The sequence below is a fragment of the Copadichromis virginalis genome, linkage group LG17 (genome assembly GCF_057382275.1).
Source record: "Copadichromis virginalis isolate Kocher_CV1m ecotype Utaka linkage group LG17, C_Virginalis_male_GT1.1, whole genome shotgun sequence".
Lineage (NCBI taxonomy): Eukaryota > Metazoa > Chordata > Actinopteri > Cichliformes > Cichlidae > Copadichromis > Copadichromis virginalis.
This window is the reverse complement of record NC_140634.1, coordinates 7960459-7972124: the sequence shown is the minus strand read 5'-3', so window position 1 is coordinate 7972124 and position 11666 is coordinate 7960459. Positions and strand designations below refer to the sequence as shown.

Below are 11666 nucleotides of genomic sequence, written 5' to 3'. Positions count from 1 at the left end.
TATGATTAAAACAGTAACTCGTCCTGAGTTTAATTCATGTGTAAAGATAAAATGTTAAGACTTGCACACCTGCAGGGGTACTCAAATTTCAGGAAACTGCATCCAGCACCTGGCACAGATTGCTATTAATGGGTGCTGATTATACATGTCCCAAATTAATCTTGAAAATAGCATGTTTCTTTTACTCGTAAGAACAGTTTCACTCCAATTTGGAATCATTAATAAACACTCCTGTCTGTCCTCAAAGCTCCACAGCAGCCACTAGAGGGTGCCAGTGCACAGTTTGTGCCAATAAGTATTGCCCAGCTAAAAAGCAGTAGCATATATTCATTAAGTGTTCAGTCCTCAGTTTCAAGTTGCAGACTCTTTGTTTAGGTACATGGTGAAGCAAGTAATACTTCAACTCATCATTTGTCTCCTTATAAACTTAAGGTGAAAAAAAAAAAACAAAAACATGGAGCACATTTGGTGTATTTGGTCAATAGCAGAGACATGCAGTGTGGAAATGCCTAATAATTGCAGCAGTGGCAAAATATAAATATGCAGTTTTTATAGGTTAGGATGGCTCTTCATGTTTGAATTTGATGCCACAGTCCTTCACCTAACATACCAGGCCAGTCAGGAGCTGAAAGACATGGCCATACAGAAAGCACCCCTTCTTATCTGCATTGATTCAACTTCTGTCTCTTACTTTACTCTCATAGGGAGGCCTTCCAATAATATGTAGGGTGGTGAAAGATTCTGTGAAAATGGTTCTTTACATAATTTATACAGTCCAAAAGTTGTTTTGGACATCTGCTCATAAGTGCATAGATGGTTTCATGTGAAATAATTGGAAGGGACTACAGGTGTGACATCAATGGACTGAAGAAATCAATATTGCATAGTTACATCTGCAGATTCTTTATTTTTACTACAAGTATACAAAAACTTGACAGACAAATCTATGAAAATGGATCTTATTTACAGAAACAAGAGTGCTGAAAGGTGTATAGGGGCTGGACAGGCATGACGTGCTGGTTTCTGAGCTCAGTAAAGAGGTGAAGACTGTCACGCCGGGGACTCGACAGATGCAGACTGGGTGGCAGACTAGAAGGGGAAAAAAAAAAAAAAAAAAAAAAAAAAACCACAAACAAAACAAACACTGCAATTAGTGAATGTTAACATAAGAGGCGACAAATGAGTGAAGAATTTTAAACCTGCAGGTTTGTCAGATATTCACTTGTTCCATTTGGTAAACTTTCACAGAAAGCATGAATTTTACTTTTTCAAAATTGCCTTCAGCTACAGCAAGATTGATGCTGTGTAGTTTAAGTGGATAAATCATTCAAAGACCGAGAAAACCTCCTTCACTACAACTCAATTAAGGACCCACTCCAAGTTCTCGCATGCGTCCAGTTTTAACCTTTATGAAACTAAGGAGTCTTCTTGTTCCACCAGAAACCACATTTAGGTATGGACTCCTGGCCACCAGCCAGCTACAGCAGTAGTATCACAGGGCAATCCTGCTTCAGAAGGTAAGAGATAAGCCTATCACTCGCCTCCTGCGATTTCCCCTCCTGGACTCCATTGCCGTTGCTGGCACTAGAGTCACCGCTGCCATTAACTGTGGCTTCCTGTTTCGCTTGTTTAGCATCAGTGTCCTTTACTGGGCTCTCGTCCTCTGGTTTCCTCTGTGCAGAAACAAAACCAGGACAGGGAGGAAGAGAAGACTGAAGGCTTCTGTACACAAACCGAAATTGAAGTGATCCATTACCAGTCATTAGGAAAATAATAACTTAATGAACCATGCACACAAGCCACACCAAATCAAAGCTTAATTTCAAGCATAAAGTCCCATCTACATGCGCACACAGCTCTGGTTAGGAGCCACACCACACAGGCTTGCCACTGATCTGCAGAAAAATCTAAAAATGAATTTTACAACTGCAACCAGCAAAGACAGACCTCACAACAAAGACAAGCAGCACATGCCACAGCTTCAATGCACTGATTGAACCCAGTACAATTCCACGCTGAAGGTTTATTCCTTCACAGATTAAATGATTGGCATGAGAAAAAGCAAAGTCCATTTTTCCTCTTCACTGAGAAGAAGCCAAAGGGGGGTGGGAGACATATTAGAGAGCCTCACCTTTTTCCTGACGAGGTGAGAGATGTCAGAGACCGCTTTGGAAGATGAGGAACTCTCAGTTTTAACTGGAACCTAGAATACACAAGTTTGAATCCCACCAAATAAGTAACACAGGTGGCAAAATGCTTTATTTAGCATGTGGCACCATACAGTACCCTTACCTGACTGGTTGTTGCAAAAGCTGCCGATGAAGTGCTGCCATTTTCACAAAGGAATGCTGATGAAGTTGATGCACCACCCTGAAAGAGGAGAGCCAAATACAATTCAAGACTACTGAACTAGTAAACCCAGGTGCAAATTTCACCATCCTGTGTACCCACTAGTGTCTGCTGGATGGCCTGTGAGGCAGCACTGGCTGTTTTCTGGCTTTCCTTGGCATCCTCCACTTTTTCCCGGATGTCAGGCAAAAGCAGCTTTAGCTCATCCAGCTCAGTTTTCTCCTCTGCTGCTCCATCTGCGCCTTCGGCTGCATCGATCACCTCCTGCAGCATTGCTGTACCAACAACCAGATCAGAAAGTCACAACATGGAAGACAACACAATTACAGCCTTCTGGGACCGTTTATGTTTTGGTGTTCAGTGGGTGTCGTGTCCTCTCCCAAAGAGATGCAGTGCTATTCATACCTACAAATCACAATCATTATTTGGATTTCATATATTAAGTGCAAAAAATAAAATATTCAGTTGAGGGGAGGAGTAAATTCTTACCCAAACGGGTCTCAATGACCTTTATGGAGCTGTTGTAGTGCTGGATGGCCTGGCTGTACTGATCCATATAGCAGAGCGTAGTAGCAACATGGTAGTGGGTCTCAGCCAACAGACGAATGTGGGGAGGCAAGTATTTCAGCTGCAGGGCAAGACACTCCTGGAAGTCATCAAGTGCCTGAGGATAGTTACCTATGGGTGGGAGTGACAAGCAGTGAGATTTGGGCATTGGAGACTGTAAGGGCAGTAAGTCTACATCTTGCAGGAGCAGCAGCATACCTGATTCAGCACTGACTTCTCCAAGTTTCAGATATGCCTGGGCTGCCATTAGCTGATCCTCTGTGCTTTCCTTTCTGTGCAGAAGTAGCTTTAAAATTGTAAGCTGGCCTCAGGCTGTCACATAACAGTCAATGCAGTCTAACCACCCATTTAACCATGCAAGCGCAAATGTTCATACACATTTAACCAAATCATTCCATACCTTTTGTAGATGACTTTAGCTACTTCTAGCATTTCCCATGCCAACTGCAAATTCCCAACTTCCTCTTCTTCCTGAAAGGAGGGCGGGAGCTGTGTTGGTCAATAGCCACTAACACCCAATCATGACTATTCAGCAGACATTTACAGTACAAACTACTTCAGGCACCTGATATCTGCATTTGTAGGAAAATGTTTTTCAATTCTTAAGTTAAAATCCAGAAGAATTAAGATCTTTGTGATCATAATGTCATAGTAAAGAAACACGTAGCTACACTGCTTGCAAATTATTTACTTCATTGCACAGTTCTATAGGAACTCGCCTTATCTTGTCCATTTTTCTCTCCATCATCATCGTCGTCATCATCATCATCATCATCATCGTCGTCATCATCATCTGTTGAAGCAAAATTATACAAGTTCTAAACATCGCCTCATGTATTAAAGTCAGAAACGTGCACCACAGATTTGTGCCTGCATTTCCACCCTTCACCACTGCGACACCTGCTGAAGTGGACCGTTTAAATATCAACTGTGCACCCATCCACACACCAGAAGGTGCTCTTTGACTCAAGCTCTACTACCCTCCGTTTCCTCTTTGTCCTCATCACATCCTCTCACTGGTTTCACCCCAGTCCCATTGCCAGTCTGCTCTTCTGAACTGTCAGCCTTCTGTTCAATCTCAGTTTCTTTTCCAAGTGATCCTTCCCGCACACTTTTCACAGAAGAAACTCCATCCATCTCAGTTTCCTGAGATAAGCTCTTCTCATCCCCAGTCACAGGAGAATGTGGATCCTCAGCCTTTTCCTTCTCTGCCATTGCGTCACATACCTGCTGTCGCAGCTCATCTCTTGTTTTTTCTGCACCAGAGTGGCACATATAACTTGATCTTTCAGATAATGATTTATAAATAGCCAAGCTGATTCTACTGACGATTTCGCCAGAGCGCTTTTCTGGCAGAAGGGATTGTAGTAAGACACTGATATGTAAAATAAAGTCTAAAAAAATTTAAAAAGCCCAGTAACTGGAAATCTAGTACTAAATGTAAACAAAGGCAGTTTTAGGTCCCATCTTTCATTACATATAATCTTACTACACATGCTAAAATTATCTGTGCACTTAAAAAAAATCTGCAGCACCTAAATACTGACCATCAAGGTTGTCTGGACTCTCAACATTTGAGCTGCTGGGCTGCTCCTCTTCCTCTGATTCTTCTGGGACTCCCTCCAGGGCATTGCCAAGGACACTGTTCTCCATCCTATTTATATGAAAAACAAAACAACCCAACATAGACAATATTGCTGAAGTCAAAAATAGGTGCAGTTCATGAAGGAACCAATAGAATTCGTGTCCAAAAGCTGTCACTATGAACAGTTCTTGTAGGCTAAGAAGCAAACATTATTCCTTTGAAATAATGCTGTGTCAACAACAACAAAAAAAAGTTTTAAATAATTTTTTTTTTTTTTAAGTATTATTTTCACAGGTGCAGCTTTTAGGGAGTATGTTTAAGATAAGAAATTTGACAAACCTAGCAAGTTCCAACAGAGATTTCCCACAAAGGAAGAAGGCCTCGCCACACTCATCTGCAGTGTCCCCATATTTTTCAGCCCTAGATGGAGAAATGTATTTGTTGTTTTGTTTGTTTTTTTATTAAATAAAATTGTAATCCAATGTAGTGAGGTAGTTATGAAGCTAAAGTAAAATTTAATCCTTTGAAATAATACATTAAAATACTTTACTCCATTTGGAAAAATATTACAGAAATCTATCCATTTCAGCGGGAAAAGAAAAATCCATAATCAAGTTTCAATTTCTAACTGTACAGTGACAGCACTAGTGTTTCACATCAAGTCTTACTCACAGCATGCTACAGGCCTCCTGGAAAACATTGACAGCAGAAACAACATCCCCCATCACCAGATGCCTTTTCCCTGTGCCAATCAGTTTCTTTGCCTCCTCCAGAACTTCAACTGAGCTACAAAAGGAACAGAAAACTCGCGTTAGTTATACTGACTAACTGTTAGACTAAGTGACTAACAGTTGCGGAACAATTTGCCATTAAACTGGATACTCACCTGCCTGCTGCAGCAGCTGTCGATGAGCATGGCTTCTCCTCTGCACTGCAATAGTTTAAACTTAAGTTCAGTCAATGCTTATGCAAGTTACTTGATTCTGAAGTACAGAGTCCACGCTCCAAACTTTCACTACTCAGTAAATGCCCGAAGATAGCTACGCCTCATTGCTGTTAGCATCGTGCAGTTGTTAGCCAACTAGCTTAACAGTATGAGGGCAGAGTTATGTTATCAACGTGTGCAGCTGCCGTGAAGTACTGCTAAGCACGCAGTTGTTTTTTTTGTAGAGTATCACTTTCTGGAGATATCGTTAAAATAGCTTATATCCAACACCTATCATCAAGGTTTGCCTACGTTCTCCGCGTAATTCAGCTAAGGGCTAGCAAGCTGTGTTTTCCCTGCATACGTTATTGTGGACCTGAGTGAAAAATGACAAACGACTCGTACCTCTCAGAGCTCGACGCGACGGACGTTTCCTCTGGCATATCTTCAGAAAGGCAGTAAAGACGCCGGAAAAGGACAATAAACAACGGTCTGTTATTCCGCGAATAAAGTACAGACAGACCCTATAGGACAGCCTTTGTTGGCGCGCTTAAATAGAGAAAAGAAGGATTTCTATTTCCGCTTAACTTGGAACGCGGGAGATTGGATTTAAAGGGGCCGTAGCAACTATCGTGATGCGTTTAGGGTCCATAGGAAAGACAATTGTTAAGGTTAAAATGAGCGTACGAAACACTACGACACGTTGGCATTAGAAATAATAGTACTGCTATTACAGTTAATAATAAGGGACTGGGCGAGGGTGGTAACATTTTAAAGTTATAATTAGAAATTGTAATGGCTGTACAATTAATTACATGTCATGAATAAAAATGTCCTTATCAGATACATTAAGAGACTTTAGCCATATACAGTTACAAGTTGGCTCGCTAACACAGCCACAACCTACATTTGTCAAAATAAATGTAGGACAATGCAAGGTTACTTCTAATACGACATGTAGTACTGGTTATCCTTTACCGTAGACGTGTGTATACATCTACTCGAATCTCAACCTTTTAAATAAATTGTGAAACTAGGGCTGATTGTGATTCTTTTGTATGTTTTGGTATCGCAGCTTCTCGTGTGGCCTCGTTGGCGCAGTAGGCAGCGCGTCAGTCTCATAATCTGAAGGTCGTGAGTTCGAGCCTCACACGGGGCACTGTTTTTTCGTCGTTTTTGAATGCTTTTTCCCTTCTTGCCGTTTGTTTCTTAAAAGATTAGTCGTCACACTAGTAAAACGGAAAGAAACAATAACAAGAATTTAACATATATTCAGGAAACTTAAGATTAAAGGTTTCCCTCTTCATTTAGTCAAAATACAAATTAAAACTGTTAAAAGCAGTAATGTTAGCCTCTTCAGAGTCGACGGTTGATTTTTCCTAGTAAAATTAGCAGTAACACGTGTGAAGTGTACAGCGAGTTATTTTTAGACCATTTTTTTCACCGATCAAGATATGGAGCTGAATGACAGAAAAAAATGAGACATCTGAATGGCATTGCTTAATACCAAGTCCTGTATTACAGAGAATGTAAGCTGACGGGATACAGTATATATTTTCTATGTATAGTTTATGCAATTGTCAGATAGCTCAATATCTGCTTTAATCAGAGCCTTTTTCGGCTGTTAGACCCAAAGTTCTCAGCAGGTGGCGCCCATGCTCTACTTTTAAATCCCATTTTCTTCTTCACTTCATTCGACTGCTCTCAGAAATTCATTGAATTGAATGCATCTTATTTATAGAAACGCCAGCTGTGCAATGTGCCACATATAACCACAATAAAAAATAAATGAATTTTTAAAAAGTAATAAAAAAGCAAGTGGACCCTGGAAATGAGCAAAATGTGAGAAAACTTTTTAAAAACCAATTATTCCGTTAAAGCACGCCAAGTTAAAGTGGCTTTTTCCTTAAGTGCTTTATGGCAACCACAGAAACAATGTTTGGAAGCATTGGGCCGCTCATGCCAGTAATAAGTAATTGAAGTAAAGCGAGAGAGGGAGTCGACGAGCGGGAGGAGGGCGCTGAGCCTGACACTGGGCTGCAGACAGACTTAGTGGCTGCAGATGAAGTTTCTGGTCACACTGCACGGTGCGACTTTCAGGAATTCATAATAACCGTCCAGATTTTCTAACTTCCCTCTGACATGTTGCGATGTTCCGTGCAGCCTTTCAAAACGTGGACTTGTTTTGGGTAATTTTGCTGTGTTTTGTTCTTCTACCGGAGGCTGGCGGTAGATCAGCCGATGCAGACAGCTGTCATGAGGTGAAGACAGCCTACATGATGCGCCAAATAGGCCCGGTGGAGCTGGTGCCAGACAGACCGGGACCAGGTCAGTCAGTCAATCCCTTTGGAACTATTATATTTAGCAAACTTTACTTGGATTTATTAAAATATTATACTTTAATTTAGAAAGACATGATATATAAAAACTTTTCCAGCTTTTTATAAATGAGGCCAGAGCAGAGCTTTGTTTGCCTGCATGCATCAGTGGAAAGAACCTAATAATTAAGTAATCTGTCTTGATACAGCCTAACATTGATTGGCTGTTTTATTGCTGTTAGACTTATGATTGAACACGTGAATACAGCGTGAATAAAACTTAGCCAAAATGGTTATGACCACTATGAGGGGCCGCATTTTAAATAGGGAGGATCATCTCTGTAGACAACCCTTTAATGTGAGAGAGAAATGAAAGTTTGCTGAGAAATGAATAAATGAATAAAGTCCTCTCGGGAGGACTTGCATCACCTATTTGTTTTCTAAATATAAATTCCCTTTTAAATTCTTGTGTGTGTGTGTGTGTGTGTGTGTGTGTGTGTGTGTGTGTGTGTGTGTGTGTGTGTGTGTGTGTGTGTGTGTGTGTGTGTGTGTGTCCGCGCACGCGTATTATACCATTCACATTTTATGACATTCCCATGTGTGCTATCTTTGTCACTAAGATTTCTCCAAGAAAACGCAAAGTGTGATCTGGCAATCAACATTGTTATAGACATATTAACTTATGCTTTGACCATTTATAAGCCTCACCTAAAAGCTGTACTTGTCTTTACTATGAAAGTGTTACTTGCTGGTTACCACTGGTTAATAACACAGTAATTACTATTTATAGGTATTTTGCAGAAAATGTCTGTGCAAAGGTGCATCTTCTTCTTGTTCAGTGATCTGGTGTGACCCTGAATAGATTAGCTTGAGGAAGATGTCAGTCACATGTGCCAGCATGAAGGCACAACCGACCAGGCTTGTCAGTGATCTTTGCTTCCACATCCTAAACTTCAAATTTCAGCTGAACTGTCCACTAAAAGTATTTGCCCTTAAACGCCCATAGTTCAATTTGAAAATAATGCATTTTAAAAAGAGCTTAAAACAGCATAAAGATCCACTTACTGCAAATTTGTGAAGGTTCCACCTTTTGATCTGTGTGACACTAAACTGCATCTACAGGTGAGTGCAGTGCAGCTCAAAGCGCTGAAAATTTATCAACAAGCAGACCTTGTATTACGACTAGAACATAAGTCAGCACGGTTTGCTGAATCATGCCTGCTCAGTCCGTTCTGGTGTGGTTATTTGTTGGGGCAGTTTCAAATCTTGTTGCAAAGGTGAAAGAGAGCAATACTGGATGCATGCAGCTTCAAACTTACCTGCTGTTCAAAAAGCAAACCCTGAATGCAACACTACCAAAATTCTTCTATTATCAGCCTGTGAATGACCCAAGGTTTGGCACTGTTTTGTTATTTGTGTGTGAGCGTGTTTGTGCGCTGCATACAGTCCATTCCCCTCATCTCTCTCTACCCCTTGATCTCAGTCAGCTGCTTGACAGCTTGGTTTACAGTAGTCTGTCAAAGTTAGACTGCTCCTAGTCACACACACACGCACATGCATACACACACTCACACACACACACACACACACACACACACACACACACACACACACACACACACACACAAATGCACAAACATTGGTGTGAGTGGTGAAGTTTCACTCGCTGCTCATGTCATCATGTCACCTCCCACCAGGCCCGTTGTGCAAAGCATTTTTGAGGTCACAAAGTTCTGTGCACCACATGCTTTTAAATTCTAAATAACCGATTGGATTTACTAATCGACTGGCTAATAAAGTTTGTTGATGATAAAATGTGGACAAAATATAGACCTTTAGTTAGTAGCAGAAAGTTCCTGAGCTAAGCCCCAAATCATTCTCTGTCTTTCACATATGTTCATATTTATATGAACAATAAGAAATTTGCAAACTGCTGAAGTAGTATAGTAGGTCGAGTGTTGAACGATTTTCTGTGACCTAATAAGCCCTGGACCTGGTATCCAGGCCTTTTTTTTAAAGGTATATAATTCCTTTGTCTTTCAGATGAGTCTCTCCGAGTGTGTGTCCACCCTGGGCCCAGCTGCTGTACCAGTAAGATGGAGGACAGCTACATGGCAGCTGTTCGCAGTGAAACACAGCAGAAGATGCGATCTTACAGTTTCGAACTCAAGTACCTGATTGCTGGACACATCAAGGCGTACCAAGGTGAGGGAGGGATATTGAATTGAGTTCATACAATTAAAATAATTCTTAAACTATACTGATTTCTCCTTTTTAACTCAATTTCAATTACATTTTATTGAAATAGCTCCAAATCACAAAAACTGTTGCCTTGCAACACTTGCATTAGTGAAGACAAAACTAGTGTTGGAGAACGGTGTAGCTGGAGGATCTGTACGGTCATGAAAAAGAACGTTTTTACAGGACTCTATGCAGTCCTGACAAACTGTGAAAAACAAAGCACACTCTTACTGCTTCCATAGAAATTAAGAGTGCAAGTAGCAGCCAGGTCCTGCTAATCAAATGCACTTTAACTGATCAGCAGCAAGTGTTGGGCACCTCAATAAAAGCAGAAGTTCGTTGGTCTTGAGCATTCAAGCGTGTATAAATAAAATGCCACGGTCTTGTGGATGTCTCAGCAAATTCACCCCTTGTTTAAGGAAGCTCCAAAAATGCAAGAGCTACATCTCAGTTGGCATTTAAAATTTTAAAGTTTATGACAGTAAAATCAGAAAAAAACTGAGCAAGTGTGGCTTGTCTGGAAGGTTTGCCAGGAGAAAGCATTTTATCTCCAAAAAAGAGCATGGCAGCACAGTTTAACTTCACAAAATTGCATCTGAACAAACCACAAGACTTCTGGGATAAGACCAAAGTGATGGAAAACAAAAACATATGAACACAAACGCCTCATACCAACCAAACACAGTGGTGGAGGGGTAATTATTTGGGTTTGTTTTTCAGCAACAGGACCTTCTCTGTATACAAACCTATCCTGGAGTCAAATGTGAGGCCATCTGTTCAACAGCTTAGGTTTGGCGGCCTAAATGAGGTCATGCAAAAGGACAATGATCCCAAACAACAGAACGACTAAAAAAGAAAAGATTTCAGGTGTTGTAATGGCCTTGTCAAAATCCAGACCTCAACCTGATAGAAACACCGTGGTACCTTGAGAGAGCTGCGCACGAATGAATGCCCAATCCTCAATGAACTGAAGCAACCTTGTAAACAAAGAGAGACCAAACCTCATCCACAATAATGTGAGAGACTGATAAAGTCGTACTGGAGTGATTACTTTAAGTTATTGCTGCTGAAAGTGGTTTTATAGCTATTGGATCATGGGGTGCACTTAGTTTCACAGGAATGCATAGAGTCCTGAGAAAACTTTATTATTGGATTAGATTAGATTAGATAGAACTTTATTAATCCCTCGGGTGGGTTCCTCTGGGAAATTCGATTTCCAAAAAAGCACAACACCGACAGAAGTTACAGAGTTACAGAATATTATATATATATATATATATATAATACACACACACACACACACACACACACACACACACACACACACACACACACACACATATATATATAAATACAGAGACAATATAAATAAAATATACGAAGGGGATAAATAGAATAAATAGGAATAAAAATAAAAATACAAGTGAATTGCACATTTCAAGTATTGAGTCTATTGCACCGTTGACTATTTACAAAAGTATTGCACAAAAGGTATTGTACAGTGAGGTGAAGAGGCACTACAGCTTAGTTGTTCCCCCCTCCTTTGTCCTCCTGTTTCCCCTCCCTCTCCCCTCCAGAGAGGAGTTAAACAGTTTGATGGCGTGTGGGACAAAGGAGTTTTTAAGTCTGTTAGTTCTTGTCTTTGGGAGAAGCAACCTGTCACTGAACAGACTCTTCTGAT

At 40.6% G+C, this 11666-nt stretch overlaps 2 protein-coding genes and 1 non-coding gene across 4 annotated transcripts in view; 2 read left to right on the top strand and 1 right to left on the bottom strand.

Moving 5' to 3' along the window:
* Window positions 1-887: 887 nt before the first annotated feature.
* On the bottom strand, window positions 888-6046 carry LOC146688934 (histone-binding protein N1/N2-like). The gene is made up of 14 exons (XM_085437041.1): window positions 5832-6046; window positions 5388-5432; window positions 5174-5287; window positions 4841-4921; window positions 4464-4570; window positions 3636-3709; window positions 3317-3387; window positions 3115-3188; window positions 2839-3027; window positions 2452-2624; window positions 2293-2370; window positions 2132-2203; window positions 1542-1673; window positions 888-1089 (listed from the first exon to the last, which is right to left on the bottom strand). Exons 1-14 carry the CDS (start codon window positions 5867-5869, stop codon window positions 1051-1053), a joined length of 1287 nt encoding a protein of 428 aa, XP_085293167.1. The 5' UTR covers window positions 5870-6046; the 3' UTR covers window positions 888-1050.
* Window positions 6047-6512: 466 nt separating this feature from the next.
* Window positions 6513-6585, top strand: trnam-cau (transfer RNA methionine (anticodon CAU)). The gene has a single exon. It is a non-coding gene; the product is annotated as a tRNA-Met (tRNA).
* Window positions 6586-7357: 772 nt separating this feature from the next.
* The window catches only part of gpc5b (glypican 5b), a 70078-nt gene continuing 65769 nt past the window's right edge, over window positions 7358-11666 (top strand). For both annotated transcript variants that reach the window (XM_085436443.1, XM_085436442.1), the window contains exons 1-2: window positions 7358-7754; window positions 9788-9949. In XM_085436443.1, the coding sequence (XP_085292569.1) occupies window positions 7577-7754; window positions 9788-9949 (340 nt within the window). In that variant the 5' untranslated portion in view covers window positions 7358-7576. The remainder of the gene's footprint in view (window positions 7755-9787; window positions 9950-11666) is intronic.

Coding starts and splice junctions, on each gene's coding strand:
- LOC146688934 (XM_085437041.1), bottom strand. CDS start 5,869: ATGCCAGAGGAAACGTCCGTCGCGTCGAGCTCTGAGAG. Junction 4,571..4,840: donor TCTCTGTTGGAACTTGCTAG/GTTTGTCAAATT, acceptor TCATATAAATAG/GATGGAGAACAGTGTCCTTG. Junction 2,371..2,451: donor AGGCCATCCAGCAGACACTA/GTGGGTACACAG, acceptor CTCCTCTTTCAG/GGTGGTGCATCAACTTCATC.